General features: G+C 58.8%; 3 protein-coding genes across 4 annotated transcripts in view; all 3 read left to right on the top strand.

The window, feature by feature from the left end:
- Window positions 1-4,353, top strand: part of ARNT2 (aryl hydrocarbon receptor nuclear translocator 2) — a 91,154-nt gene extending 86,801 nt beyond the window's left edge. The window contains exons 18-19 of the mRNA XM_039858297.1: window positions 2,525-2,661; window positions 4,116-4,353. Coding sequence (XP_039714231.1) covers window positions 2,525-2,661; window positions 4,116-4,214 — 236 coding nt within the window. The 3' untranslated portion in view covers window positions 4,215-4,353. The remainder of the gene's footprint in view (window positions 1-2,524; window positions 2,662-4,115) is intronic.
- A 9,596-nt stretch (window positions 4,354-13,949) lies between these two features.
- On the top strand, window positions 13,950-20,744 carry LOC120599320 (uncharacterized). Its single transcript, XM_039858325.1, has 4 exons — window positions 13,950-14,001; window positions 14,102-14,656; window positions 16,754-17,015; window positions 17,513-20,744. Exons 1-4 carry the CDS (start codon window positions 13,950-13,952, stop codon window positions 17,625-17,627), a joined length of 984 nt encoding a protein of 327 aa, XP_039714259.1. The 3' UTR covers window positions 17,628-20,744.
- Window positions 20,745-23,209: 2,465 nt separating this feature from the next.
- Window positions 23,210-27,618, top strand: part of ABHD17C (abhydrolase domain containing 17C, depalmitoylase) — a 47,836-nt gene continuing 43,427 nt past the window's right edge. For both annotated transcript variants that reach the window (XM_039858290.1, XM_039858289.1), the window contains exon 1: window positions 23,210-23,859. In XM_039858290.1, coding sequence (XP_039714224.1) covers window positions 23,270-23,859 — 590 coding nt within the window. In that variant the 5' untranslated portion in view covers window positions 23,210-23,269. The remainder of the gene's footprint in view (window positions 23,860-27,618) is intronic.

Here is a 27,618-nt window from a genome sequence, read left to right as displayed (position 1 = left end):
TTTTCTGCCACCCACGTGAGAGGAGCTCTCCCCTTCCCAGGAGTTTAAGGATTTTTACCCTGCAATCTTGTGTCCGTGCTTCAGAGACTCGAGTCCCCCCATATACAAGCAGAGGGCCAGTCGTCACCCTCCCCTGTCCCTGGCTGTCACTGAGGAGGACCCATGAGAGTGGGTGTTCGTGTCATGCGAGTGGACTATTCCGGCATGGGCCTGGGAAGTGTCTGCCAAGTGAACCGATGAACCAGCCATTTTTCGCCGCCCCCCTTCCCCATCTCATGTGTCGATGGAAGGCAAGGCCTAGCTGAGGTCCCACTTTCAACGTGTGCGAAGGGACAGAGGCACACATAAGGACCAGGGGGCACCGGCAGAGTGGTGGGGGACGTAGTAGAGCCAAAATCGGGTGTCGTCCTACAAGTCAGCAGAAATGCTTCAAAGAGCAGGCGGTCCGGCTGCTGGTCCCCAGAGGAGTCCAGGACTGAGCGTGCTGAGGGCCCGTCGGGCTGGGCGGGGACGTGGCTGTGAGTCATTGCAGAGGGCTGAGGAGACGGGCAGTTCCACAGGAAGACGCTGGGGTGTGGATGGCTTGAGAAGTTGGAGGGCAGAGGCAGGCAGGCAGCTCGGTGGGAGTGAGAGTTTGCTGGAGCTGCCACACCACAGGGTCCCACACCGCGTGGCCTGAACAGCCAGCACTCCCTGTGGCCCGAGGCGGGAAGCCTGACAGCCCGGTCTTGGCGGGGCGGGTCCCTCGTGAGGCAGAGGCCGTTTCTTCCGTGTCTTACGTGGCCCTCCCTCCGTGCACATCCGTGTCCCAGCCTCTTATCTTTTTGTTGTTAATTAAAAGATTTTCAGTGACAGTTGACATTTAATATCGTATTCGTTTCAGGTGCAAAGCATAGTGGTCAGACGTTAGTATAACTTACGAAGTGACCCCCCTCCCCCCCGATAAGTCTAGTGCCCACCTGGCCTTACCCATGTCTTACAAGGACACCGGTCATGTTGGAGTAGGACCCACCCTGATGACCCCGTTTTACCTGAATTACTTCTTTAAAGGCCCCGTCTCCAAACACAGGCACATTCTGAGGTATTGGGGGTTAGGCCTTCAGTGTGAATTTGGGGGACACGGTCCAGGCCTCATCAGGAAGGACGGACTGAGAGACGTTATGCATGATGGCAAGACCTCTGTGGTAGCAGGTCCTGGAGGATGCAAGTTGGGACAGCCCTGCCACGCCCTCGCCTTCGGGGGTGGCCATAACCCTCTGTCCCCTGGAGCAGCGGGTGGCCCGCTTGTGTGCTGCCTCTGGGCCTCCAGGATGGGCCAGGTGGCCGTCAAGTGTGGCCTCCCTCACAGCTCCAGCTGCTGCTGCTGCTCATTTACTTTCGCTGCCGTGCTGCATTTCTAGATGTCCGAATCGGGCCTGTGGACGTGACTCCACGAAAGCCTCCCTCCTGGCCCCCGGGTCTCGTGACTGTTAGCAGAAGGCTCTGCAGATTGCCAGACGCTGGTTTTTGTTGTTGGTTGGTTACAATGGACTCCTGCGTGCGCATAGACTTAAACCCCTCTCGTTCTCGACGCCTTCCCTGGTCTCAAAGCAGGCTTCACGAACGGTTATCGTGCGGGGCGTGAAAAGCACCGGGTCTGAAGCATCGAATGAGTGTGTGTGTGTTGTTAACGCCCTTCGTGTCAGGCAGTAAGGGGGGGTTGTGTGTGCGTGTGCATGTGTGTGTGTGAGAGAGAGGGGTTTATTATCCTCCTCAAACACTTTATCGTCTTTCCTCGGATTCACCCGGCGCCCACCCGTCAGGTAGCCGAGGTCCTCTGTGGTCTGCATGGCCACTGGGAAGAGCAAGGTGGGGCTGTCCTGCCACCCAGGGCTTGGCAGAGAGCCCGTCGCCCCCAAACTGCCGCTGGATGGTTCGCAGCCACAGAACAGTTCCTGAGTTTTCGACGTGCCTTAATGCATGCTAATCCTCTTGGGTCGAATCTTTAAAATGTTTTACACAAAACTCTGCTCTTTTTTCCTATTTTCTGTTTCTGTTTTGGGTGTTCTTTGTACAGCGTAGACAGAAGCCAGGCTGCTCACTTACAGGGGAATTTGCTGGTTCCCCCAGAGCCCTGTGTTCTTGTCTGAGCTGAGCCCAAACCCTCTGCCCCCAAACCGACGGGCGCTGAGAAATACTCAGCTCATGGACAGGCGGGAAGGGCGGTGGCTCATGGCCCCTGGGGAAGGACCTCGTGGGGGCGCCCTGTGTGCCTTCAGCCATGTTCCCCGAGAGGCAGTGGGGCTGGAGGAGGTCCGGGCCTGCTGAGGGGAGGCTTGTCCTCTGGCGGGGCCGCTGCTCCGTTCTGATGCCCGTGCCGGTGCCCGAGAGGGCTCCTCCCGGCCCACGGAGAAGGGGACAGCAAACACGTTCGCCCAGCTCTGGACGTGCCTTCAGGGACGGGGGCCCCTGTGGGCCGCAGAGATTCTTATGTGTCAGCCACAGCTGTCTTCTGAAGCACGTGTCCTATACGTCGATCTTTCAGCCGAGAGCGGACAGAGTAGCGGGCAGTTCCAGGGGCGGCCCTCGGAAGTCTGGTCGCAGTGGCAGAGCCAGCACCACGGCCAGCAGAGCGGTGAGCAGCACGCGCACCAGCAGCCGGGGCAGACTGAAGTGTTCCAGGTAAATCCAGCGAGCACCACCTCGTAGGTACCTGGCGTCTCTGCTTCCTTCTCCCGGGTCGCTGCCGCTGGCGCCCCGTGCACATAGCGGTCGTGAGTTCCCAGAGGCCCTGACGGGGAGGGGTCCGGGAGCGGAAGCCCAGGTCTCCTCTCTGGTCAAGCGCAGGGCGTTGCCCGCCGACGGAGGACACCTGGGCACCTTGCGGCCATCCAGTCTGAGACGGTCCTGGCCCATTCCTGGCGCTCGGCAGGCCTGACCTCCTGGGGCCCCTGCAGTGGACACGGCCGCGGGGCTGCCCACAGGTCCTCAGGCTGCACTTTGAGGCAGGAAAGTTCCCACTATGGGGAGGGGAGGCTCCATACGGGGTGCAAGCCATCGACTACCCCAGCCAGGTGCTCCGTCTGCAGGAGGGAGAAGCACCTCCCAACAGGAGCCCAGAGCCCCAGGCCGGCCCTGCGGAGGAGGGGTGGGGCCGAGGCTGGTGGTGGGAGGGTCGGAGACACCCAAGATGGCGACCCCCCTTCTCGAGGGCCAGCTCACCGTGGGCAGGTCTTGAGCCCAGGTGTGGCACCAGTCTCCCCGGGGCAGAACCCTTTTAAACGTGCAGAGGAGCACCTTGCCCAGGCCCGGCCGGGGCTCCCCTGTCCTCCAGCGGTCACCCCCGATCCCTCTGTAGGGCTCAGCCTCGCCTGCCCGCCTCCCGGCAGCTGTGGAGGGCAGAATTCCCTCACCTGGCACTTCGTGGTCACGACGCTAAACAGAATTCTTGGTCAAATAAGTTTGTGACATGCTGACTGGTTAAACAGTCACTGGATTTCTCCACTGCGGGACTGATCAGAGGCTTTATCGTCCTAATGCGGATCTGGGATTTTTAAGGGGAAGGGGAAGGGTGCCTCATTCTCCAAACTTGCTTGTCCAGAAATTCTTTTCTCCCAGAGTGTCTCACGGCAGAGGATTCTCCAGACCGCGCTTGGGGGACTTAGCTGTAAGGGGCTGAGACGTAGCTGCTCCCGTTTTCGGGGTGGCGTTCTGAGGCCCGGGAGCTTGCAGGACGTGTTAAGAGTGAGGTCCGACCTGCGCGGCCTTGGCCCTGCCCTCCGTGTACTCATTGACGAGGGACCCGCTCTGCATTCCGAGCGTCGTGTGGCCGTGCACGTGCTCGGGGCCAGCCGGGCCCTCCTGCCAGTGGGGCACTTGTCCATCTCGCGGCCCGGCCCGGCTTTGACCAGAGGCTGCGTCCTGAAGCCGTGTTTACCTGCGGGGACGCCAGTCCCCGGGAGGGAGGGCTTCCCGGGTCCCAGAGTTCAGGCGGCCTGCACAGCTTCCCCCGGGGCCTGGGGGCGTGGCCTGTGGGGGCGGTGAGCGGCCTGGGGGCGTGGCCGGGCGGGTGAGTGGCAGGTGGGGCCGCCGGGACACGCCGGTGCCCGACTGCCCTGTGGCCCTCTCTCCTGCAGGACATGCTGCCCATGCCAGGGGACCCCACCCAGGGGACCGCCAACTACAACATCGAGGACTTCGCCGACCTGGGCATGTTCCCGCCCTTTTCCGAGTAGCCGCAGGCGGGGCCGGGCTGCCGCTGTACAGCGCCGCCTGCGCATCGACAGTGACGCCGACGCCCCCGAGAGTGGGGCCCGCCCTCGCCGCAGGAGCCCCCAGCGGAAGGCGCCCCACCCCCCGTGCACCCCCAGACACGGCGTCGCTCAGCTCTAAGCCGAGGCCCCGGCTGCTCGGCCGCCGACCGGAGCCCAGGGGGACGTGGGGAATCAGTTGTATTTATTGTGTTGTATCTGTGCGTCCTTGGGAAGTGAGGCCACTGGGCCCTTAAGATCTGGTCGTAACTAATCTCGTAACGGACAATGTCCACCTGTGAGAAGTCCAGTCACAGCCCAGGGTGCCGAGCACCCCGCCAGGCCCGCGGAGGAGGCTGGAACCGGTATCTTTAGAGGGCGGGTGGGCTGAGGGGCTTGGGCGCGCAGAAGTGGACGTGGCCCCACTGTCCCCCAGCTCACCAAGTCTTTGTGCCTCTTGTGCTGTGGGACGTGTACTTTGTGTGGTGTGACGTGAGTCCCTGTCCTAATGGCTGTGTTGTGCTTCCTCTGTTGTGTGTGGCCAGAGTGAGTGTCTAGAGCCCTGGGGGTGTGGAGGAGGCGTGGCCCAGGCTCTGGGCGCCAAGGTGGCGAGCTGAGCCCAGCAAGCAGCCATGTCCGCAGGTGTGTCTGCCCCGTGCTCTGTTGGTGTGGGTCGCCCCCCAGCCCAGGCCGGCTTGCCTGGAGGGTGCAGAGCACTGGACGGAGGGCAGGATGCCTGGGCCTCCTCTCCTGCACCACCAGGCTTGCTTCCCCAGGGCCAGCCTCGGGGGCATGTTCTGCTTGCTCAGTGAGTGGCTCCGGGGATGGTTTGGGGGTGAGCCCCTGTGGGAAGACGGGAACTCTGAACCCTGTCCCGCCGGGCTACCTGAGCCGTCTTTCTGCAGCCAACGGGGAAAAAGCAGTGGCATCTTGGGAGAGACCGAGTCAGGCCTGTGGGCTGAGGACTGGGTTCCGGTTCTAGGGATAGTTCTGATTCTGCCGTATTCGCCACGGCCTTGAATTCTTTGGGTCGTCTCAAAACGGGAGTCAGAGGTGACTTCTGGAAGCTTCTGCTGGGCCTCTGAGCCCATGGTCCCTGGCTTGCTGTGTTTCCTCAGATTTGAGGAGAGGATTTTTGGACTCAATTGCGGTTTTCACTCGTCTCTGCCTCTCCCACGCCTGTCACACGAAGGACGCCCTCTCCTGTCTTCTTTTCCTGACCGCCACCATCCTATGTGCGTCACCGTCCCCTCACCTCCCTGGCTCCCATAGGAAGGGGAGCTGCCCATGGCTGCCTTAAGGTGACTGGAGGAGCCCACCCCCGGGAAAGCCCTGCGTCCCTGCCAGAGTTCCTTCGGGTGACCCCCGTAGGCCCCCGGCTTGAAACAGGCAGAGTGTCCCTCCCTGTGATTCTGGAAGCCCAGCAGAGTGGAACTGGTCCCAGTGGCCTGCGTGCAGAGCGAGCCCAGTGGGCGGGATAGGGCCAGGCGTGTTTGCTCGAAACGACCCTCTCAAACCTCTGCGTGAAACGACCCTCTCAAACCTCTGCGTGAAACGCCAGCCCTGTCTGGCACCCCGGGGGGACCGTGGGCCCAGCTGGCTCGGGGAGCTCCACCTGTAAAATCTGCCATCAGTGGGTGCAATGCCCTCAGCCAGTGCCACCTTCATGTGACTTCATTTTTTAGACTCAAGATTAACACTGACTTTAGTTTCCAGAGTGGCTTTTAATCCTTTGTAAATAGGGGTGCTTGGGTCTTGGGGTTGGGTGCGCGTGATGTCGTGTCACCCTGAGGAGCTTTTGGCTTCTGGAGAAATGGCAGGCTGTGGAAACACCGGCCACCCTGGCCGTACCAGACCCAGACAGGGCATCCCCGTGTGGCCCAGTCACCTCTGACTCGCAGCCTGGAGCTGGTCCAGGCAGTGGGCACAATTACTTCCCCCAAAGGCACAAAGATAGCTTTTGAATCAAAGAATAGTTTCTTGATGAAATGAGAACGTATTTTTCTTGTGGCCTTTAGCCTATGAGTTTGGAAGTTTGGTGGCTTTTGTGTTTGTTTTTCCTTCTGTTTTTTGGAGGGAACTTGGGGTTTTTCTGAGGTGGCTCATTACACTGACGTGGGCTGCTGCGTCCCTGTGACTGTGCTGGGCACCGAGGGGCTGCAGGGGAGACAGGAGGGCCTTGATCCCAGTGACCTTCCACCTGCTCTGCTCACTTCGACTCAGTGTAACAGGGAGAGACAATTCCTGGTCCTGGGAGGCGAGCGTTTGGGGCGACAGGAAGCCAGACGTCTTTCTTTGTGCCGACAGGGAGGGCGCGTGTCCCCACGTCAGCATCCCAACGCGGTCAGTGCCCTTGCTTGTCTGGACCACCAGATGAGACAGGTCCCGGGAAATGAGTGACGTTCCCGTCCGCACGTCCGCACTCGGCCCAGCAGATGACAGTGGATACTCACCCACCCGCTTGCCAACAGTCACGACCCGTCCCGCCAGCAAGGCCAGGCCTGGTACCCAGCAGCCCTGGCTGGTAACAAGGCAGGGTAGAAATGCTCTTTGTTTTACCAGAAAATGTGGGTTTGGTCGTTAGGTCCCGTGTCCCGACTTGCCAGGGGTCTTCCCCTTCCCCCTTCCTCTACCAGATCCTTGTCTCGTGAACTAAGGGGCCGCAGGCCACCTGGCTGTCCTCATGTCCTCCAGGGCCTGGGCCAGGGGCAACGGGGAGAGGTGCCACACCATGGTGCAGGCCCATTTCACACGTGCCTGGATCTCGTGGCCAAAGCTGGTTCGGCGGTCAAGCAACTGGCGAAAGCTGGGGGTGGGCACTGACCGTGGAGGTGGCAGAGCCAGGGTCTCTCGGGCTGTGCCGGAACGGGGCGATGGCCTCCGGGAGCAGCGTCATCACGGACGAGCCGCAGCGGACAGTCGAAGCACTTACCTGTTTCTCTTCTAACTCTTCTCATGGATGTGAACTGTGCTGTGGACCAGTCATCGTTTGTGTTCCTTGAATGTCCTCGATGGCTAACAGCTATGAAGTCGGTTGTGTGTATGTATAACGAATGTAACTGCCTTTTAAAATTTCATTGCAGTAAAAACGACTTTGAACAGTGACTGGCCCAGGACAACTTTGTAATTAAACAGTTTGTGGATCGTGCCGGTAGCAGAAAACAACAGAGCCTCCAGCGTGCCCAGCACCTGGGCACCGTGCAGTCACAGGTGTGGGGTCGCCCGGAGTAGAGAGCTAGGTCTGTGGCACCAGCAACAGCAAAGGCTCTGGACTGTGTCTGTCTCTCTCTCTCTCTCTCGGGATTCTTATTTGGTGTTGGGAATAACACACGGGAGAACCACCACGCACATCCTGATCTTAACACGGTATGAAAAGTATGATGTACGAAAAATGATAATAAATTCCATGCGAGTGGAAACATCTGATGTTGATAAGGGATGTCTGTAAAACATTTAGGGGGAAAAATCTAGGAAAATAGACTCATGAAATCGAGCCAGAGAAGGAAGTCTTAAACAGGGCACGTAGACCACAAACCACGAAATAAAGTATCGATATGTTTGAACTCACTAGAAAAATATTTGGCTTAAAGAAACGGAAAAGACAACCCATAAACTGGCAGAAAATACTTACGATTTTTAGACCCAACCAAGTAGTGTTTGGAGAGTGTTCAGAACACATGAAGGATTCGTAAAAATCCATAGGGAAAATGCAACTCAGTAGGTAAATGCTGACGCGTTTTAGTTGTCGTGAGATGTATTGGAAGAGGCTGAACCTCACTAGTAATTAACAAGCGCCAAACTAAAAAGGGTCACGGAGGATGTTGGGAAAACAGGGACTTCCTGCCTGTGGAAGCTGGAAGCGGCGATGGCTCCAGTGGCGAGCGTCAGGCGGTGTCCCCGAGAGGCAAAGGCGGCCCAACCCCGCGACTCGGCGGCCCCCGTCCGGAGTGCCCGTCCTGAAGAGCCTTGCGCCCGTGCACGAGGAGACGGGTAAGTGCAGATGCGTGTGCTGTCTGTCATCCAGTCGACCCCCTGTCTGCGGGGCACGTGCCAAGTCCCCCAGGGGCTGCCTGACGCCCTGGAGATACTGTGCTCGCCCCGCACGTCATGTCGTGCCACCCGGAGCCTGGGACACGCACGTTTGTGCTTCCGTGCCTTCACTCCTCCCCGGCTCTGTCCGCTCTGCCCGTCCACCCCCACCCTGCTCTCTGGTGGCCCAACCCCAGGCCTTGTCCACGATTCCCCGGCCTCCTCCGGCGGGTGACGCCTCACTTTCCTTACTGCGCTTGGCGCCGGGAGCCTGTGAGGACGCGCGCTTTCCGCCTCAGTGCCCGAGGCTGCTGCCTTCTGGCGCCGGTACGCGTGTACCTCCACGGCGCCTGGCAGGGCCGCTCCATACACACCTGCCGAAGTTAACTTAAAAGGCAGGGCCTCGCGCCCCCGAGGATGTCGATGCAAAAGAACCAGGAGAGCGTCAGCCCCGTGAGCCGTTCAGTCCTCATTCGTGCCTCGGCGAAGTTTCCCAAGGGGCCTCGAGCCCGTGGGGCCGGGCTGGGGAGTGTGTGTCTCAGCGCTGCGGGCATTTCCTGGGCTGTCGTAACAAATCACCCCGAGCGAAGTGGCTTGGGACAGCGCACGCTTGTCACAGTTCTACAGGTCACAAGTCCAACACCCGTCCGCCTCCCGGGGCCGTGACCAAGTGCTGGCGAGCCGGCTCCCTCAGGGCTGCCTGGCCTTTTCGGCCTCTGTGGGCGGCCGCACGCTTGGCTCCTGACCCCTTCCCCGCGTCGGGCCAGCCTCTCGTCACCGCCGTCACACCTTCCACTACTGACCCTGGTCTCCTGCCTCCCTTTTAGGACCGTGAGGTAGATCGTTCCAGGGTCATCTTCCATCTCAAGATCCTTAACTATGTCACACCCGCAAAGTGCTTTCGGTCGTGCAAGGTGACACAGTCATAGGTTCCAGGGGTTGGCACGTGGACACTTGGGGCCGTGGCGGAGGTTACCACGCCTACCGCGCCGTGCAGTCGGGAGCGCGTGCCCGTCGGCACGTGGGGCCCGGACAGCCGGCAGCGCGGTGCTCAGCTTGGCGTGTCCTCTGCCCCGCGTCCTGCACCCCAGTGCTCAGGGCGAGCGATGCTGGTGGGGGACACGGCAGCCCTGGGGCCCCGCTCCCCGCCGTGCGTGCTCCCCCCGCTCCCATCAGCGGTGTTGAGGACACGTCCCGGCCTTTGCCTGTAGCACCTGCAGGTGCTGAGCTTCAGCATAGTTAAGGGTGCTTTGTGCTGGGAGCGGTTTTTCCTCCCCTCACACGAGGGCCTCTTGAATTCTAGATGCAGATGGCTCACATTCGACTTTGTCGTGCCGTGAGTGCAGTTCAAGCAGGCCTGCTGTCCCTGTCACAGTCGAGGTGGGTGGGTACTCCCGTCGGACACACACGCACCCCTCCACTACCAGCTCCACTCCAGGCTCTGGCCTGTGCCGGCCTGGCCCCTCGGGGAGCTGCCTCTGGCCCCCGCCTTGGCCAGGCCGCCCCGCCCCGTGCTCGCGTGCTCCGCTTGCCACTTGGCAGGGGAACAGCCCTGGGCATCTCACCGCACGGCCTCCTTAGGGGCAGTGGCTGTGTCCCCCTCAGCCCTGGACCTCACATGGTGCCCGGCAGCCAGTAGGACAGCTGCATCAAAGGGAATTCGAGAACTTGGCTGTCCCGGCGTTAGTTGATAAGCAGACCTGTCCTGAGTTCTCTTAAAGACGGGCTCAGCGCCCCGGTTTGTCAAGCCATCCACAGACCCAGCAGTTTGTAAACATCTTCCTTAGTGGTACCTTAACTCAGCCAGTGAGTCCGGGACTTCGGAAACTCCCAGAAAAAGGCAAATGTGACGGCAGTTGGGGTTCCTTACTCACCAAAACATCTATTACTCAGACAAACGTTTTCTCGATGATGATTTTGTAAAACGTTTTGGGGAAAATATAAAAACAAATTAATTTGCTTGTTCTGTGACTCCCCAGAGCCTTGCCAGCCCCCGTGTGTGATGTCCCCCCGCCTCCCCCGTGGCATCTGACGAGCATCTCTCCTCTTTGCCCTTTCGAACTGTGGGGAGAAAATGCAACAACTCAATTTGAGGCAATTGTTTTTGATGAAATGCTCTTCGATGTCACTGACCCTGTGACACGGAGGACACAGGAGCTGTTTTACTTACTCATTCATTTCCTCCGTTCCTTGCCCTCAAATGGTTTTGAAATTGGGGAAGTTAAAAAAAGAGAGAAAATTTTCTACCAAGTTTTGGACTCAACTGAATACGAGGCAGCCAGCAACCGATGAAATTTTCTCGGAATAAATTCAACAGTGGCTACCACTTGACACTAAACATGCTGTACTTTGTCCCCCGCAGCGCTGCGGCGAGGCAGGGCCCGTAATACGCTGTCACAGACGCGGAACCCGATGTCCACCTTACGTAACCTGACCCAGTGGCTAGTAAGTGACGGAGGCACGACGCGAACTTAGTTCAGCTCTCGGCTGCCGTTTGCCGTGTCCGAATCCTGTGATGGCCCCGTGGGCCACGAGTTCTCTGCCTCCTCTACTCCCAGCACCCAGGGGTCTGCCCCACCCCCGTCCTGCCTCCCCGGGCCGCTCGCTCCAGCGCGCTCAGCAGGACTGGGAGCCGTGGCTTGCCCTCGCCGAGTCCGAGCCTGGCAGTGCCCTTGACCCTTGGGGCCTCACCTCACCCTCTTCTCAAGATGGCCCTTGCGAAGTCAGCATGCCCGGCCCCGATGTGCGGGAACGAAGGGACGGCTTTTGAAGTCCTGGTGCCCAGGCCGTGCGCCGAACCAATCGAATCATCCTGATAGTCACATAACGACCCAGCCTCAGGAGTTCTTACACACCCGGCGACTAGAATGCGTGGCTGGGTTGCGGGCACTGCCGTGGGCCCGCTGTTCTGCGCACACCCGCCCTCACCTCCCAGGCCAAAGTGCCGTTTTCATAAGTGGCTCCCAGTCGTTTCTTTGGGCGAGCGTCTGATCCTCGAGGAAACAGAGGTGGGGGCTGTGGGGAACGGGGTGATGGGGGGCAGGACTCGAGGGGCTCGGATGGTGTTGAAGATGACTGGCAAGTTTGCACCCTCTGGTAAGGCAGAGGCGGCCGGCGAGGCCCCGGCAGCGAGGACTTTGTCACAGGCGTCCGTAACCCCGAGGGGCCCCAGGCTCGCAGAACAAAGTTTCCTCGGTTTACTGCCGTAGCGTAGGGAAAGGTGCAGGCAGAGTGGCTTCGTGGGGTACGGTGCCCCCAGTTCCCTCTCCTCCCAGAACGGCGATGAGTCATTTTATCTGACTTCACGATGACATTAACTGGCACTTCTCAAGAAGCCCTCGTATGCTGGCCGCCCCTCGGGGGTGCGGGGGGCGGGGGCATGTTGATGTTTGTGTCTCGTTTACCCTCCTCTGAGGATTGTGGTTTTCCGGTGGAGCAGTAAATGCCGCTGTAGGAAAAAATGGAAAATCCAATTGTTCAATACGTGAGCACTGCGGTTTCCTGTCCTTCTGCCAGAGGCCAGCTGTGAAGTCACACACCAGGGCTGCTCTTCCTGTGAAACTCGAGGCTTCCCCTTCCCTGCCGTGCCGGCTTCTGTGGTCCCGCCTGCCGTTCTCATCCTGTTTTGTTTTTGTGTTTTTGTTTTTATTTAATTTTAATGGCTTCGATCTCCTCCTGCCGTCGGATCGTAAAGGATGTTGTGACTCCACCTCTCGTCACATGCGGCCGTAACGGTGCGTGCTTGGGGGCTCCTTGCGGACGAGGACTCCAGCTTTGTCGTCGTTCGTCATTGGGTCCCCCAGGGCCCTCCTAGGTACGGTGCCTGGAACCGAGTGATGGCTCAAGACACACGTCTCTCGGGAACCAGCGCACCATGCCCCCTTCCCCATGGGGACGTCCAGCCTGGAAGCGCCTCCCCGGTGGCCTCCCCCGTGGCCTCCTTGTCGCTGTCCCCCTTGCCCGTCTCTACCTTGACCGCCTCCTCATTTCCCAGGCCAGCGGCCAGCTGCCCAGCGCTCAGGAACCGCTCAGTGAGAGGTCGCTGGGTGTGAGTCGGTTGGAGACGGATCTGAACTCGCTCCCAGCAGCGTGGACAGAAGCAGTTCTGCAGTCACCTGTCTCTCGGGCCCTTTTTTAGCCCTTACGTGGTAGAAACGCTATTCCTCAGAATCCGGGCGGGGCGTCGACTCTGGCTCAGGGGCCTTCTGTGTAGTGCCTTCCTCTTTCCTGGGTCGGCGAGGTTCACAGAGTGTGCTGTGTTTGTTTTCGGGTCCACGGAATTCGGGGCCCAGAGGGCGAGAGTCGGCGTGGAGTTGGTATCCTGTCCGTCACCTAGTCCCGTGAGGGGGCATCTGCTCTTGTCAGGCCCCCTCCCTTGTGGCTGGGGAAACCAAGGGCTGGGAGACACGCTCGTGTCTCATAGGGCCAAGCGGGCGGCCGCTGGAGCAGTCTCACCCGGATCCGGGGGTCTCACCCAGATCCCGGGGTGTCACGCAGATCCCGGGGTCTCACCTGGATCCGCCCTCTCTTCGCAGCCTCGGTGAGGTCCGAGCAGGCCGTACACGGCGCTGTGTGGTCATGGAGCCTGACCCGCAGCGGGCAGGGGACTTGACGGGCCTTCATGACGGAGTCTGGGGGAGCTCTGCTCCCTTCCACACCGCGCAGTGCCGAGCTCACTCCCTTGGGGTGTCTGGACCAGCCCGGGATACTGACCAGTCCTGTGACCGGGGAGCTGGACGCCCCGAGAAGCACTTGGCCTGGGCCTCAGCACCCCGCCAGATTGAGGCCTGACGTGGCGGAGGCGTCCTCATGTGCTGAGGGGTGGGGGGCGTTCGGGAGGGACCGTCCAGCAAGCAGGAGCCGCTGCTTTTCTGGGCAGGTTGGAAGGTCCATGCGGGTGGCAGACGGACCCCGCCTCGTCCACAGCACCAGCGCCTGGCCTCCAGTGAGTCCCGCCCAGCACACAGTTCGGGGTCTGAAATGAAGTCAGTACGCACTCTCTGACACCTCGTTTGTCAGAATTGGGGCGACGCGGGGAAGATGGCAAGGCCCCCCATGCGAGATGACCTGCACGTCCACAGAGGGATGTCAGCGCACACAGTGTGAAATCCTCAAAGGATGTGTGTGGCGATCGCCACGTGTCGCAGGGCCGGGGTGGGCCGCAAAACCCGTCCGTGCCCGCCCGGTCTGACTCCTTAACCCCAACACGGAAGGGAAGATCCAGGGCGCTTCGTTACTCTGCGTCACGGGCACGTGGCTGTTTATTCCATTAAGCGCTCTAATTTTCTGGAGGTTTGAGGTTTTTTTTCCTCGTAATACTGTTCACAGTGGGTTCCAAAAGTAACTATTTTAGTTTCGCTCCTGAGCCCCAGTGCTGGGGCTCCCCACGGCCGCTCTGGGGTTCAGTGATGTGGCAGAAGGACCCACAGAACTCAGGAAAGGTGTCACATCTGCAGTGGCACCACATTGCAGTGCAAGGGCAGAGGTGAACGTCGGCAGAGAATAAGGCACACGGGGCAGAACGCACTCCCAGGGCAGTGGCACCCACAGCGCTGCGCGCCAGGCAGGCTCGTCTGAGTCTTGGTGTCTAGGCTCTTGCAAGGGCCGTTCGTGTGGGCGTGGAGCCACCCAGGCTCTGGCCTCCGCCGAGGTCAGAGACACCGTGTGGCCCCGGCCCTCGTCATAAACCGCATGGCCACCGTGAGCGATCTGGTGGAGTCCCAGGCCCCAGTATACGGCTCTCGTCAGGCGGACCGTGGCAGAGCCGGCAGCGTGTCTCCTGGGAGCGCGAGCAGGGCCAGCCCTTCTGTTCAGGGACAGAAGTCCCGAGCCGGCCGAGTGAGCCCTCAGAACCTCTGCAGCGACACGGAAGTCCACCGGACTTGCAGGCTTCCTGACTCACGTGACCACCTACCTGCAGCCTTCAAAAAGCCCGCGAAGACCGGGGTGGCCGGGGGGCCTGGTCCTCACTCCAGACCTAGGAAAATGGACTCCAGGGGGTCGTTGGGGGTCCAGGAAGGTGTCCGCAGACGCTTCAGAAACCGATGGGCTGCTAACTGACCTGTCCAGGGTAACCCTGCAGGTGGCAGAGGCAGGACCCAGACCCGGCTACCTTGAATCTAATTCTGTGCTGAATAGACTAGTGATTCCCAAACTCATCTGCACATTCAAATCCATCCAGAATCTTAAAATTTCCAGAGCCCAGGCCACACCCCAGACGAGTGAAGTCACGAAATCGGGGGTGAGACGCAGGCTTCATCAGACACAGTGTTTGAGGCTCCCTGGCCTCAGCACGTCCCGAACACCTGCTCCGTGCGGTCCACGGGACGGCTGTGGGCATCAGAAGCGCATCGTCTCGGACCTCGGCCAGGCCCGCCGAGTCAGCCTCTACCTCTCAGGTGAGTCCCCAGGTGATGCCGGCGCACGCTAAAGTTATGTAAAACGTGCCATTCTGCTTTTAGATGGGAGAAAACAGAATCTAGTACATTTTCATTATTTATTGACAAGAGCAGTGTCTGTGGCTTTGAGTTGGCAGCCTTTATTTTCCATTAAATCAACATTATGTAAGTGCGATGCTGTTTTCCCGGTTTCGCGATGGCCGTATTTCTGAGTGATTATTATGAAGTCCCTCTCCGTTGCCCGGACTTGACTCGAAAAGGCTGTAGAGAAACTGCCCTAAATCTCTCTTCATCCGTTTCTCTCGAGCTCTAAATGGTCTCGAATCTTTAACAAAATTAAACTTTCCCTCATTCTATCAGCAGACTTTCTGAGAACTTACATGCTGTGCGATGTTGGGGTTCGAGACAGGAAATAAAAAAGCAGGCGGGGTTCCTGTTTGCAGGCGGCTTACAGTTTGTCGCGGAAAGCCCTCGCGTGCGCCCACATGGTTATAGACCGGGAGGGAATGTGAGTCATGGAACGAGGGTGCTCAGGTCAAGTGCCCTGTGACTCACATGCAGCAGGTCACTTCCCGCTCCCGGGATTAGGGAAGCCGTCCTTGGGAGGGCTGGAGGGTTCGCACATTCAGGTGGAGGGGGGCTCTTTCTACAAGAGAGAGAGAACGCGACGTGGCTTCGGTCATCAGGTGAACGCTGGTGTGTCTTAGGACCTGTGGTCGTAAGGGACAGAAACTCAGCCCAACCTGGTTAGGGCAGGAAGGAGGATTTGGGGCTCGTAGATTCTGTAGGTTGAACAGGCGAGCTACGGAGAAGCCTCTGGAACATCAGGAAACACAGGCTCCCAAGCCAGCAAGGGGCTTTCCGATTTTTCTTTATGTGCGTTTCATCCTCTCGCGTTAAACTGGCTTCCTTGACACGATAGAAACGTGGCTGCAGAAATTCCCGTCATCTGTTTGCATCTGGCATCTTCTAGTACCCAAGAGTGAATCCCCAGAGATCTGTATTTGCTTCAGGATACCATGGGAGCGGGGGACGGGGACCAAGGTAGAGCTGAAATAAAATCGGCCTTGAATCGATAATCGCGGAAGCATGAGGGTTCCTTACGTCAGTCTGTCGACTTCTATACACGTTGGAAATTTTCTTTGAATCGAAAAGCAGTCCTCGAGAGTGAATCCTGCTAGCCTGTCTGGATCCTGTCTCCGATCGAGCCGCCCTGCCCGGGGGCTGGTGACGGACGAACTTGGCGGCTCTCACTGAGCCACGAGTGAGGACCGCATGGCTGGGACGGCCGGAGAGGAAGGAAGGACATGTTCCCAGAGGAAGAAGGGAGTCCTATTTCCAGGCGTAAGACAGGGGTCCTGGTGGAGAGGCTCCACTCCGTGCCGACTCCTGGCTTTTCACCGACCCCTCCCTCTCTCCCGGGCTCCAGGCCGTGTTTCTGCGGGTCGTCGCTGGACGTGGCAGGTGTAGCTCTGAGTTGGCACGTTCCAAATCAGACTCTTGATTGTCTTATTCCTGCGGTGGATCCCTCCTCCACCGAGACGTTCCAAACGGAAATTCCCGAGCCACGTTTAGCTGGTCCTGCTTCCTCGCGCAGTTTTGTCGATTCTGAATTGTCTATTCCTCCCCGCCCATCCTCCCCCTTCCCAGCTCCTCTGCCAGCCCCGTCGCCACCGTCTGCACAGTGCGTCACGCGTCCCCCAGCACCGGTGGAATCGTCCCCGTCCGTGCCTCCTGTCCCGTGGCGTTCCCGGCGTTGCGGCCGCTCACAGGCGGGGGCTCAGGGGCGCATAAAGCCCCTGCCCCGTACCCATCGGGCTGTGCGCACCACACCACGCATTCCTCGGTGGCTCTGCGTGTGCCGCCGCCGCCGTGCGGACACCTGGGCCGCGTGTTCGAGCCCCTCTGGCTCGCGCAGAACGGGCTCTCGATTCAGCGGGGCCCAGAACTCCGGTCGAGCCACCTGCTGGAGACTCGGCTGTGACGTGGTCGGCTCCCCTGGGAGGGGACGCCCCCCGACGGGGCCCGCGGCGTTCCTGCAGAGCGGTCCCCCTGTCCCTCCTTAGGCGTCTGTCCCTTAACTCCTGCTCTCTGCAGCTCCTGCCCAGCCACCCACATTCCACTCTCTGGAGCCTCCGGAAGGGTCATCGGACTTGTCAGATCAGCCCTCGTGCTCTTCAGACTCCAAACCAGACATTCTTTCTGGAATTGCTCAGCGGGCAGGCGTCGAGTGCCGAAACCTCACGGCACGCTTCAGCCTGTCTGCAGCTCCCCGGGCGGGCGGCTCTGGGTTGCATACAATATTCGGGCGTGGTTGGACTGGAGACGGGACATCGGCAAGGAATGAGGAAGGAGAATCGTGAGTGGATTGAGGGCACCCTGGACGCTGCACAAGACGATCCGGTTTTTCAGCAGCCCGCGACGAAAAGCCAAGGAGACGGGGAGCCGTGTTTGTGCAGGGCTGGGGACCGGCAAGGTTAAGAGCCGCGAAGGATCACAGAGAACCTCTCCTGAAGTCCCCCATCCAGATATCTTGGTCCTACGAGCATCTCAGTCCTCTCGTTCCTTGAAGACTTCGGCATCTAAAAGGAAGTGGTTCAGACTTTTCTCTTTACATTCTCAGAATTTCTTGATCTGTTTTTTTTAAAAAATCTCTCTGCTTATCTGGTGTGGCAAAGGGCAAGATATTTCTCATACTATTTTCCTAATAGGTGGCTTAAAAGATAAGTGATTTCTTTAGCGGAGATTACACGTAAAGAACACGATAGACTTCATCTCGTTAGACTTTCAGAAAGTATTTGAAGTATTATTTTCAAAGCAAAACGGAGTTTCTGAGTCACCCGGTATTTTTTACAGATTCTTCTGCAAACGTGAGAATCGAGATCCGAGGCCAGATACCGCGCGGCACGTGGAGGGAAGGGGCCGGGCTTCCAAGCTGCTTCTCAGCCCTCTCAAGACCATCCATGTTTAGAGCACGTGACATTTCCACAGTGCTCTTCCATCCACGGTACGTGGGCTGCCTTAATCTACGCCTTTCGACCTGCGTGGGATGCTGGCCCTTCCTGCCAGGGAAACGAGGCGTGGGCCAGTGTCCAGCGGCAGTCCCGGTCACTGGCGCAGGGCAGCGGTGCTTACGTGTTTACACCAAGACGAGGGCTGGCTGGACAAGCTGGGGTGGGCCAGTGCGTCGCAGAGACACTGCATCTGCCCAGCCGGGCCAGTGGAGCCTGTGCAGCCTGCCGTGTGGGCACCCGCCGTCTGCCCGCCAGGAGCTGTCACCGGGCTTCTGCTGCCTGTCGTTCTGAGCTAGCTCCGGCTTCCGCACACCTCCTCCCCTGCGTCGGGCAGTCCCCTCGTCTGTCCTGGTATTTCCCGCTCTCGGCTGCGTGGCGGAGCGTGGGGCAGTGGGGAGGGTCGTCTGAATCTGAGGCCCCTGATCCCGAACCGCACCTGTTCTCCGCTGATCGCCCACGGCATGAGCCTGGACCGTACTGCAGAGGTTCTGACAAACTCTGCGTGTGTGTGAATGGATGATGTCACCCTTCTGATTGGCAGCAGCCCCGCAGAAGTACCCATCAAATCACAGCAGACACCTGTCACAGCCAGTGTGAAATGCATCGTCGTGTACGCACACGCACACGCACACACACACACACGATTTTCTTTGCCCGGTCAGCCCCAGGCCCGTGGTGGACGCCATATGGAGACGAAATCCCTCTATCTGACTCACTAAGAACACGGCTACCACTCCCAACCCCCACAACGTCTTTGCAAACCATAAATCTTGTCCCTACGTTTTGTGGGTCTGGAAGTTATTTGAAAATGGGGCTGGATTTGTTAGAGTTTTTTTTTTTTTTTTTGCACTGAATGTGAAACCCGTGTGAGTGTTAAATTGTGTGTTTTCTCTCCTTTTGATTTCATGGTGAATGTGAGGCTTGGGGTTTCCTTCATTAGTCAGAGGAGTAGTTTAAAGAAGATGAACCTGTCCATTACGCGTCCCCTCCCGGGTCTCCAGTGCTTTCTCGTGCATCCTTCCCCTGCCTGCTAGAATGCCGCGGCTCCTCGACCTTATGAAAGAAACGCCCTTCTCGAAGACGAGATAGAGTCATGTGTCTCCCCTACCATTCCCCATCAGATTTCTCTCAGCATTCTGCATGCAGGTGGTGAGCTGAACGGTGCCCTGCTGATTGGACATATCAAGTTTGTCACCTGTGAAGCACGGACACGCAGCTCGGTCTGTCCGGTCTTACGCTGGTGTTACTGTTTCTGGCGCGCGTGTTTAATAATTTGTTATTGTAAATGCCCTGCAGCTGAATCGTTCACGTGCAACTCTCCAAACTCCTAAAAGAAAAAAAAGATCTTAAAATTGATGCTATGACAGTGTTCGTTATCACCTGGAAGTTAGATTTGCAAGCTCAGCACATGAGAGAGTCTTCCTTCCCGTTTTCTACTTTAAAGCAATTCCTTATTTAACCTAGTTGAACTATTACATCTTTGCACGTTTTTTTAAAAAAGCGATTGGAAAGGATCAAAACCTGAATTCCAGTCGATCGCCGAGAATGTTTTGCGTTCCTCTCATGGGCTAGGACATGTTTGGTACTGATTAGACAGGGACAAACAAGGTGGACACGTTCCCTATTTTCAAGACGCTTAACAAATCCAAAATGTGTGACCAGCTTCAGGGACTGTGGGCCGCCTGCTCAGCACCCGTGAAGAGGTGACGGGGCGCAGGCGTGAGCACGTCACCGTCCACGCAGGGGACGGAGCTGCGAAAGCGTCTGTGGGTGGCCGGTGCTTTATTTCTTCCCGTCCTTCCTTATCTCTGCGGGGCCGTCTCAGCCCTTCGTGAAGCTCTGTGCTTTCCCCCGCTGGGTTCCGCTGACCTCATTTACAGTACTTCTGATAAGAGCTGGAAGAGGTTCTGGGAAAAGATATTTTGGCTCCAAAAGCTCTTAGTTGAATGGCAGGCCCCTTACTCCGGTGAGCACCAGCACATATCCCCTCGATTAGCCCAAAGTGCCATTTATACTACTTTCCAAATTATAAGCTTTTATTTTCTTCACATTTCAGATGTGTTAGTTTTATAGATCTCTCCTCAAAACTCTATCCCACCTCTGGTCATATTTTAATATTTTTCTGTGGGGCAACAAGCAGGATGCAGGCATAACCCTTCCACGGCCATCAACAAAATAGTCTTTGTCCTTGGGCAAGCGGCTTAGAGCCACGGTAAGGTCTTTGTTTTTGATGCCTGAACCCAATTCCTGGCCATCACGTTAGGCTACAGGTAACAAAATCCCCAGCTGCAATGACATAAAGGGGCTTATTTTTCCCACACAACAAGAAGCCTAGACAAAGTCTTCAGCAGCTCCACCAAGGGACTAGACTCTTCTGTCTCCACCATCTTCCACGAGGAAACCCGCCCTCCCAGATGCGAGATGGCCGCACCCCTAATAACGGTGCATCCCGCGTGGGGACGAAGGGAAGTGTCGCAGAAGAGTCGGGCCTCATTCGTCTTTCCAGAAGCTCCCTCAAGTTCTCCACTTAGAGACCGTTGGCCAGAACCGTGTCACCTGGCCATGCTCACAGCAGGGGGCCTGGGCAACGGCACGTCTTAACTGGGGGCAGTGCCAGCCAGAACAGAGCCGGAGTCGCATCAGCGAGAAAGATGGGAGAATGTCACACTCCTTAGCCAGAGGACACGCGCGGACCCCTGACGCAGTGTGCCCCCGGCACTTCCTTCGGACGGCACGTCTGCGAAGCCTGGACTCCAGCAATCCCGCCCCAACCAACAGGGACAGGCTTGGTCTCGATGCACTCGCCAGATCGCTCCTCCATATTGTCCCCATTTGATTGATACTTACTGAGCATCATCTTCTGTGCCAGGCATGGAGTAAACGGTGGTGACCAAAACAGGCAAGACCCTTGCCGTCACAGAGCCTGCCGTCCCAGACTTAAAACCAGAAAAGAAAACGTGAAAGTCGGAATGTCTCTTATTAGACTTCTCTTTTACCTTCCAGCTGAACACCCAGATTGTTTTTCAGCATGAGTGTCCTTGTCTTGTGGTTAATAAAACACAGATGGCTCTCTACCTGGCTGACACAGTGTTACCTTTGCAAATCGAGGTGGTCTTGGGCAGCTGGACGTCAGGCTGACTGTGTGGAAGACCAAGTTCCACGTGTAAAGGGTTGATATGAAATAACAGACCGATGCATGTAGCTGCTTGGGACTCGCGTAGTCATCGGTCCTGCCTGGCTTAGCGGGGTGCGGTTATTCCGAGCTGTAGGGAGCTTTTTGGGGGCAGGAGGGCCCGTGTCTCAACACCCTTTGCACGCCCCACATCAGCTCGGTGACTGACTCGCGACGAATGCCTCGTAAGTATGTTTGAATGCCTCGTAAGTATGTTTGCTGGCCCAAAGTCAGAGTTAGCCCTACCAGACTGTGAGGAGCCACACGGAATTCTCAAAGGTCAGAGTGAACAGTCGGTAATCCCTGACCTTTCGTATTTTATAGGGCACATTTATTCTTTCCGTGCTGCGTGTTCAAGTTTCCCAACCAATACGCCGGGCCCGCTGACATATTACTCGCGGTCGTGTCAGAGGTGAGGGCTGAGACGCTGATCCCTGAGCCCTGGGGAGGCCGGCCACTGGGGTCGCATGTCCTTCCGTATCGGTGGCCCACAATACCTGGCATCGGGAGAGAAGTGCTCTATGACACGCACTTTTAGGGTCTCGATTTCATATCCACATGGACCTGAGCGTTGACACCTTCCTGGGGAATGACTGCTCTTCCAGGGCACCTGTGTGTAGCCTCAGAGGACAAAAACAAAAGGCAGGCTTTTATTTACGTATTCACTTATTGGTTTTAAACTGTGAGACAGTCCACAAATCCTTTGCGGAATAAGGCAAGGTATAAACAAACAAGCATCTGGCTTTTTATTTTCCCTAACAGTGTCAGCACTGATGCCAAAGGGCGTCTGGGATGAAAACCCGCCTTCTCCATCAGCTGCACAGAAGACGGTTACTTGGGCCCCTGGCATGAACTGCGTGCTATTTGAGTCCCATCAAGACAGGTGAGAGAAGTAACATCTGAGACTCAGGGGCATGTGAGGCACTTCATAATCTCAGTTCCCCAAATTCTATTCTTAGTCGGAATTAGATGAAGGTGCCGCACACTTGGCTGTCACCTTAGGTCTCTACAGAAATACCATCTTATTTTTTTAAAGGCAGGTGAAGAACTGTTGTGAATCTTCTAAGTAGATCGGAAGGTGCTGGAGAGCAGGGTCTTGTGCGTCTCTGGCTCCTAACACGTGGCTGCCGTGAGCAAGAAAAACGTGAAATGTATGTCGAATGCGAGGAATTAGGGATGTACGGACGCGTAGCAAGTTATAGACCTTTTTAAAGAAGGAAGCCCAATCGTGTGAAGCCAAAATCTTTGATTTTAGGTGAATAACTTTAAAAAATACTTAGTCTGAAGAGGGTTTGCTAACCAGGTTTTCCTTAACCAACTTTTGGGATGGTTCCAAAACATCTAAAAGTGACGTTGGTGAAGAGATGGTCTCTGCACACTAGTTCCTGGAGGTTTTTGAGGTCAGTTCGTGCCCATGCACTTAGACGCGGGAGCTTAAGTGCCCCTTCCGTGGAAGCCACAGTGGCAAGTCAGTTCTTCTCAGGACATGGGTGAGTTTCAAGGACAGGTCCAAGGCGGCGATGCTGCCCACTTCCCTGTGTGCAGCCGCCCTTGCGGACAGGCCGGGACGGGTACCTCCTGTCCGCTCCTGAAAGGAAATGCGGCCGCCAGATCAGGTGGAAGGAGGAAGCGCCCCGGCACTGGGTTAGGTCCGAAAATAGCCCTTGAAGGCCGGTGCCAGGATGCAGGCATTGTCAGAAACCTTTCATGATTAAGGCCACTTCAGAATCCTGGACCGAAACAGGTGTAGAGACGCGCGGCACCGCGGGGGACGCCTAGCTGCTCGCGGGGCGAGGGGCGCGCTGGGCCCTGCCCGGCTTGCGCAGCCGGGGTTCCGCTGCGAGGGCGGCGCGGGTGCTGCCTCTGCGGAAACGGGGCCCGGTGCGGGGCGGCGCGGCCACGCGCGCCCTGCCCCACGGCGCTCCGAGCCCGCGGAGAGAGCCGGCGCGTCAGGCTCGCGTGCATGTTCTTGGCGGTGGATTCCCAAGAACCGCCACGCACGACACAACGTGGGTCTGGCGAAGGGACCCCGTGGGAGGGGGCGCGAGGGGAACGGGGCACTCGCAGCGTGCCCTCGCATCCGGTCGCGGGGACCCCTGGTGGCCCCCGCCACCCGGGCCGGGGCGCGCGCGCGCAGCCGAGGGGAGGCCGGCGGGAGCGCGCCCCGCGCGTGTCCCGGGGAGGGGCGGGGCGCGGCGCCCCCGCGCGGTCCCCGGAAGTGGCGGGGGGCGCTGCAGCCATGGCCGCCGGCTTTGTGCGCCGCGCGCGGGCCGCGGCCGTGCGCTGACCCGCCCCGCCCCGCCCGCCGCCGGCCCCGCCTCCGCCGCCGCCGCCGGGGCGGCCGCTGCGCCCTCCGCGCGCCCGCGCCCGCCGCGCCGCCGCCTGCCTGCCTGCCTGCCGGGCCGGCGGCGGGCCCCGGCCGCCCCGATGCCCGAGCCCGGCCCCAGGATGAGCGGCTTCTCGCTGGGCGAGCTGTGCTGGCTCTTCTGCTGCCCGCCCTGCCCGAGCCGCATCGCCGCCAAGCTGGCCTTCCTGCCGCCCGAGCCCACCTACACCGTGCTGGCGCCCGAGCAGCGCGGCCCGGGCGCGGCCGCGGCCCCGGCCCCGGCCCCGGCCCCGGCCCCCGCCCCGGCCCCCGCGGCCGCCCCGGCGCCGCCGGCCGAGGACGGCGCGGGCCCGGGCGCGTGCAGCCTGCACCTGAGCGCGCGCGCCGACTGGCAGTACTCGCAGCGCGAGCTGGACGCCGTCGAGGTGTTCTTCTCGCGCACGGCCCGCGACAACCGGCTGGGCTGCATGTTCGTGCGCTGCGCGCCCGCCGGCCGCTACACGCTGCTCTTCTCGCACGGCAACGCCGTGGACCTGGGCCAGATGTGCAGCTTCTACATCGGCCTGGGCTCGCGCATCAACTGCAACGTCTTCTCCTACGACTACTCGGGCTACGGCGCCAGCTCGGGCAGGCCCTCCGAGAAGAACCTGTACGCCGACATCGACGCCGCCTGGCAGGCGCTGCGCACTCGGTGAGCCCGCGCGGGGGGCGCGCGGGGCGCGGGGCCGGCCCGGGCCGCTGCGGCTCCGCGCTCGCCCGACCCCGGCCTGCTCCCGCCCCACCCCCACCCCACCCCCACCCCGCCAGCCCCGAGGCTCCTGGAGAGCCCAGGCTGGGACGCTTCTGCCCGGCCGCCCCCGGCCCTCCGCTGGCTCCTCTGCGGGGGGCTCTGGTCACTGCCGGTGGCGGCAGCAGGAAACTGCGAGGTTCCCGTTCAGTTTGTCTGAGCCGACTCCCGGAGCCTGAAGGTCCTCAGACTGAAGTGACCTTGGGCAAGGCACACGTGTCTCTAGACCTCTGTTTTCTCCTTGTAAAATCGGGGGGCCGCAGGCATGGTCTCCCGAACGGCCTCCAGAACTTGAGGGTTGCACAGTGCTGAGGGGCAGTGGCGGGGCAGCTCCGGAGGGGAGCTGAAGGGTGTGAACGCTGCACCCAGTGGGGAGCAGGGAAGAGGGTGAGTGGTGGCCTCCGGCCTGGCAGCTTCCGCAGAGCCTCAGCCTCAGCCCAGGGCGAGTGTGAATGTTTGCGGGTTTGAGGACCCTCTTGACCTTGCACTAACGGTCACTCGAGGACTGGAAAGTATTTATTGAGGGACGGCCTTTTACGTGCATGGCACTAACTTGGAGTAGGTTTCAGGCCATACCTGGTGAGACAAGCAGACAGAAACCTTCAGTCTTATCCTCAACTCAGACGAAGATCTGGTCAACGGGCACAGTCACGTCCCCTGCGTGCGCCCACTTTCGGTGTCTGTGACTCTCAAGCGCCACGCAGCAGCGATGGGAGACGCACCTGAGACCATGACTATAATGACATCTGGTTCCCTCAGATGAAAGAGCCCCAGAGTGACTACCACGGGCATTGCTGTGGCTGTGGACACGTGTGTGTGTGTGTGTGTTTTAAATCTAAAATTGTGTGTGCACGGTTTGTGCGCATCAGCAACATTTAAAGACTTTTCTGCATTCCCTGTCGTACACGTGCTCGTAAATCATGCTCTGCTTGTCTGGGAGAATGGCTTGTCCGACAACGAAGTTCTTAGGACTAAATACATGTTGCTCATCTGTGTTCTCCTCACACGTCATTCGGATCGCAGCTTACTGAGACCGGACGAGGCGGATGAGAATGTATCATCTGCAGACACGTTGAGTCAGAACCCACAGGTAGTTAAAAGCCACCTTTTCCAGGAACAGGTTTCAGAGGTATGTGTCACACGCAATCAATAGATTGCTGGAATTTGCTGTTGGTAAAGGCGTTAACAGTAAGGGTTGCCATGAGATTGTTTTTAAGCGACGCAGTGAAGTCCCACCTTGAGTAGGTTTTATGGTAGAATTTCTGTAGGACAGAGTTCCTATTTGTGGGTGTCTGCGTCGGAATGACAGCTGTGCAGATACGGGCCCTTGGCCTGGATGTCCGGGTGTGTCTGTGTCACGCCTGCGAGGTGTGGTTATTACCTGGAGACTTAGGTCATACTTACTTGAATTAAGAGCATTGTTTTGGATAATGTCTCATGTTGAATTATCTGCTGGCGTATCTGAGCTTCGCCCACGATCTATTTAATTTTCTGCTGGAGCGCACGTACCTGTGAGATGGGAGAATCTTAGCATTTGAAGGAGCCTTGTGCATCCTTTTTTTCGGTGTGACCCCACAGCAAGAAACCCCTTTTTACATCTCGATCAAGCCACACAAACCCATCTGTGTCTGTCGATCCGAAGCAAATATTTCACACAGCAATGTTTTATTTTCCCACGGGCGGTGCACATGGCAGAACATGTTCTGTTTTATTTCATGCCGGAAGAGGAATGCCGGCCGAGAACCCCCCGCTTCCTTCCCCAGCTCGCTCTGGCCGCTGCCGCCCTCCACCCTCGTCCAGACGCCCAGCGCGCGGTCCCTCGGCGCCAGCTCACGACCTTCTCCACTGCGCCACGTAGCGCTCGCTGTCACACGTGTGTGTCCCGGCCCTTCTCCTGCCACGGGAGCCACCTGACGCCGATGCTGCGCAGCCCCTGCCCCGCCCCCTTCTGCCTGCCCCCGCGGTCGTCCCCATCGCGCTTCCGCTGTCACCCGGCCTGGAACGTGCCCTCTGCTTTGCCCTCGTACACGTCCCTCAGGTCACTGTCACGCAGCAGCGCCTCCCGCCACGCATACCCATCCTCCTGTGGCTGGCTCGGACCCCCTTGTCCACCTCAGCCCGTGTCTTCTTTGGGGGTCTTTCTCTTTTCCGCCCTCCTGGTTAACCCATTGCTCGCTGGAGAGCCCCCGTGTCTCCCTCCGTGCTCAGGTGACAGCAAGGTGTGTGTCAGTGCTGTGCCCCCCCAAGGCACCGCCCAGGACTGGCCTCACCACACAGCTTCCTCCGGCCTTTCCTGGCCTGGCTTCCGGTTGGGTTTGGACACCCAGTTGGATGTGAGCAGCTGTAGACTGGGCAGGAGGGGGACTCGCCATTCCAGAGTGGGAGGGCCAGGCCGATTCGAACGTGTAAGTCCAGGCGAGCCAATGACCCGGAGAACGAGGTGGAAGACAGGCCGGGAGTATTTTAGCCAAAACGTTTTGATCTGGAACAAGAGAGGTGGGGTTTGCGATTCGATTTGTCCTCTGTGCTCACTATTCCCATCCACGGAAGTCATTGATTCTTCTATTTGGGGCAAGGACACATCTGGCGACAGACAGAGGAACACTGACCCAGTCGGAGGAAGCACATGCAGAGAGAGGAAGACAGACGGGGGACTCGGCGCCGGGTGCGGCAGGCCGATGACCAGACGTCACGTTCCATCCGCTCACTCATCCAGCAAACCATTACCTGTTACACACACGCCTGTCGATTCTCTGCCTGTGCCAGACCCTACGGGGGCCCCCCCTTGGGTGTCGTTAATCCCAACCCGTTTCTTCTTCTTGTGACGGGGCGGGTTAGATTATACAGGCATTCGGAACGTGTGACCACGTGTGGCTGCGTGACAACCCCTGTTTCTCTGGCTGATGAGAAGCCTCTAGGGTGGGGAAACCTCAGCTTCCGGGAGGGCAGGAGCAGAGACCCTCAGTCAGGGGTCCTGGTTTACGGTTTTGATGCCCCGGGTGGGTTTCTCCTGGGAGCAGCCGCCTGGGCATGTTGAAGGGAGGGGCCCTGACACCTTTGCTGTCAGCGTTCTCGGGGGGCTACGCGGTGCCGTTAGGGGACGAACACTTGGGATTTCGACCAGAGTTTGAGTGGGGTCGAGAAAAGCAGAACGTGTTAGGCACCGCGTTTGACGTAAAGCAAAAGTTCAGTGACCTTTTTGGAAAGAAAATAGAACATCAGCTTGAGATTCGGGGCGGCCGGTATGAGGACCCCCCCCACTAGGAGGAACTCGGCCCTTCAGAACAGACCCGTGGGAAGTAAGGCAGGACAGGCGCGTCTCGGGGGGTCGCTCGGAGCCTCGTCGCTGGCGTCCCCTCCGCCTTCCTCCAGACCGCGCTCGGCCACGCCCGGCGCCTCAGGCCGGTCCGTGCCGACGCCCTCGCTAGCAGGTCTGGAGCTCTCGCCCCCACGCCACCCAGACTTCCATACCCGGGGTCCGTGGGGAGGCGCCTCCCCGTCCGGCTGCGAGAGCCCTGACCAGCCAGCGCGTGTTTCGGCGCGAGCCCAGAGTAACTCACTCCTCGACGTGCTTTCTCTTCCAAATGCCCTTGTTTCGGGTAACCTCGGAGGCGCAGCCTTAAAACTCTGCTCGCGCCACGGTGTGTTGGTGGAAAAGGCCTT

This window comes from Pteropus medius, unplaced genomic scaffold (assembly GCF_902729225.1).
Source record: "Pteropus medius unplaced genomic scaffold, Ma_sr-lr_union100, whole genome shotgun sequence".
In the NCBI taxonomy this organism is placed as follows: domain Eukaryota; kingdom Metazoa; phylum Chordata; class Mammalia; order Chiroptera; family Pteropodidae; genus Pteropus; species Pteropus medius.
This window is presented reverse-complemented; position numbering and strand designations above follow the sequence as displayed.

Coding starts and splice junctions, on each gene's coding strand:
- LOC120599320 (XM_039858325.1), top strand. CDS start 13,950: ATGGCCACCGTGAGCGATCTGGTGGAGTCCCAGGCCCCAGTATACGGC. Junction 14,002..14,101: donor GGCCCCAGTATACGGCTCTC/GTCAGGCGGACC, acceptor CGGCCGAGTGAG/CCCTCAGAACCTCTGCAGCG. Junction 14,657..16,753: donor AGTCAGCCTCTACCTCTCAG/GTGAGTCCCCAG, acceptor TGCTCTCTGCAG/CTCCTGCCCAGCCACCCACA.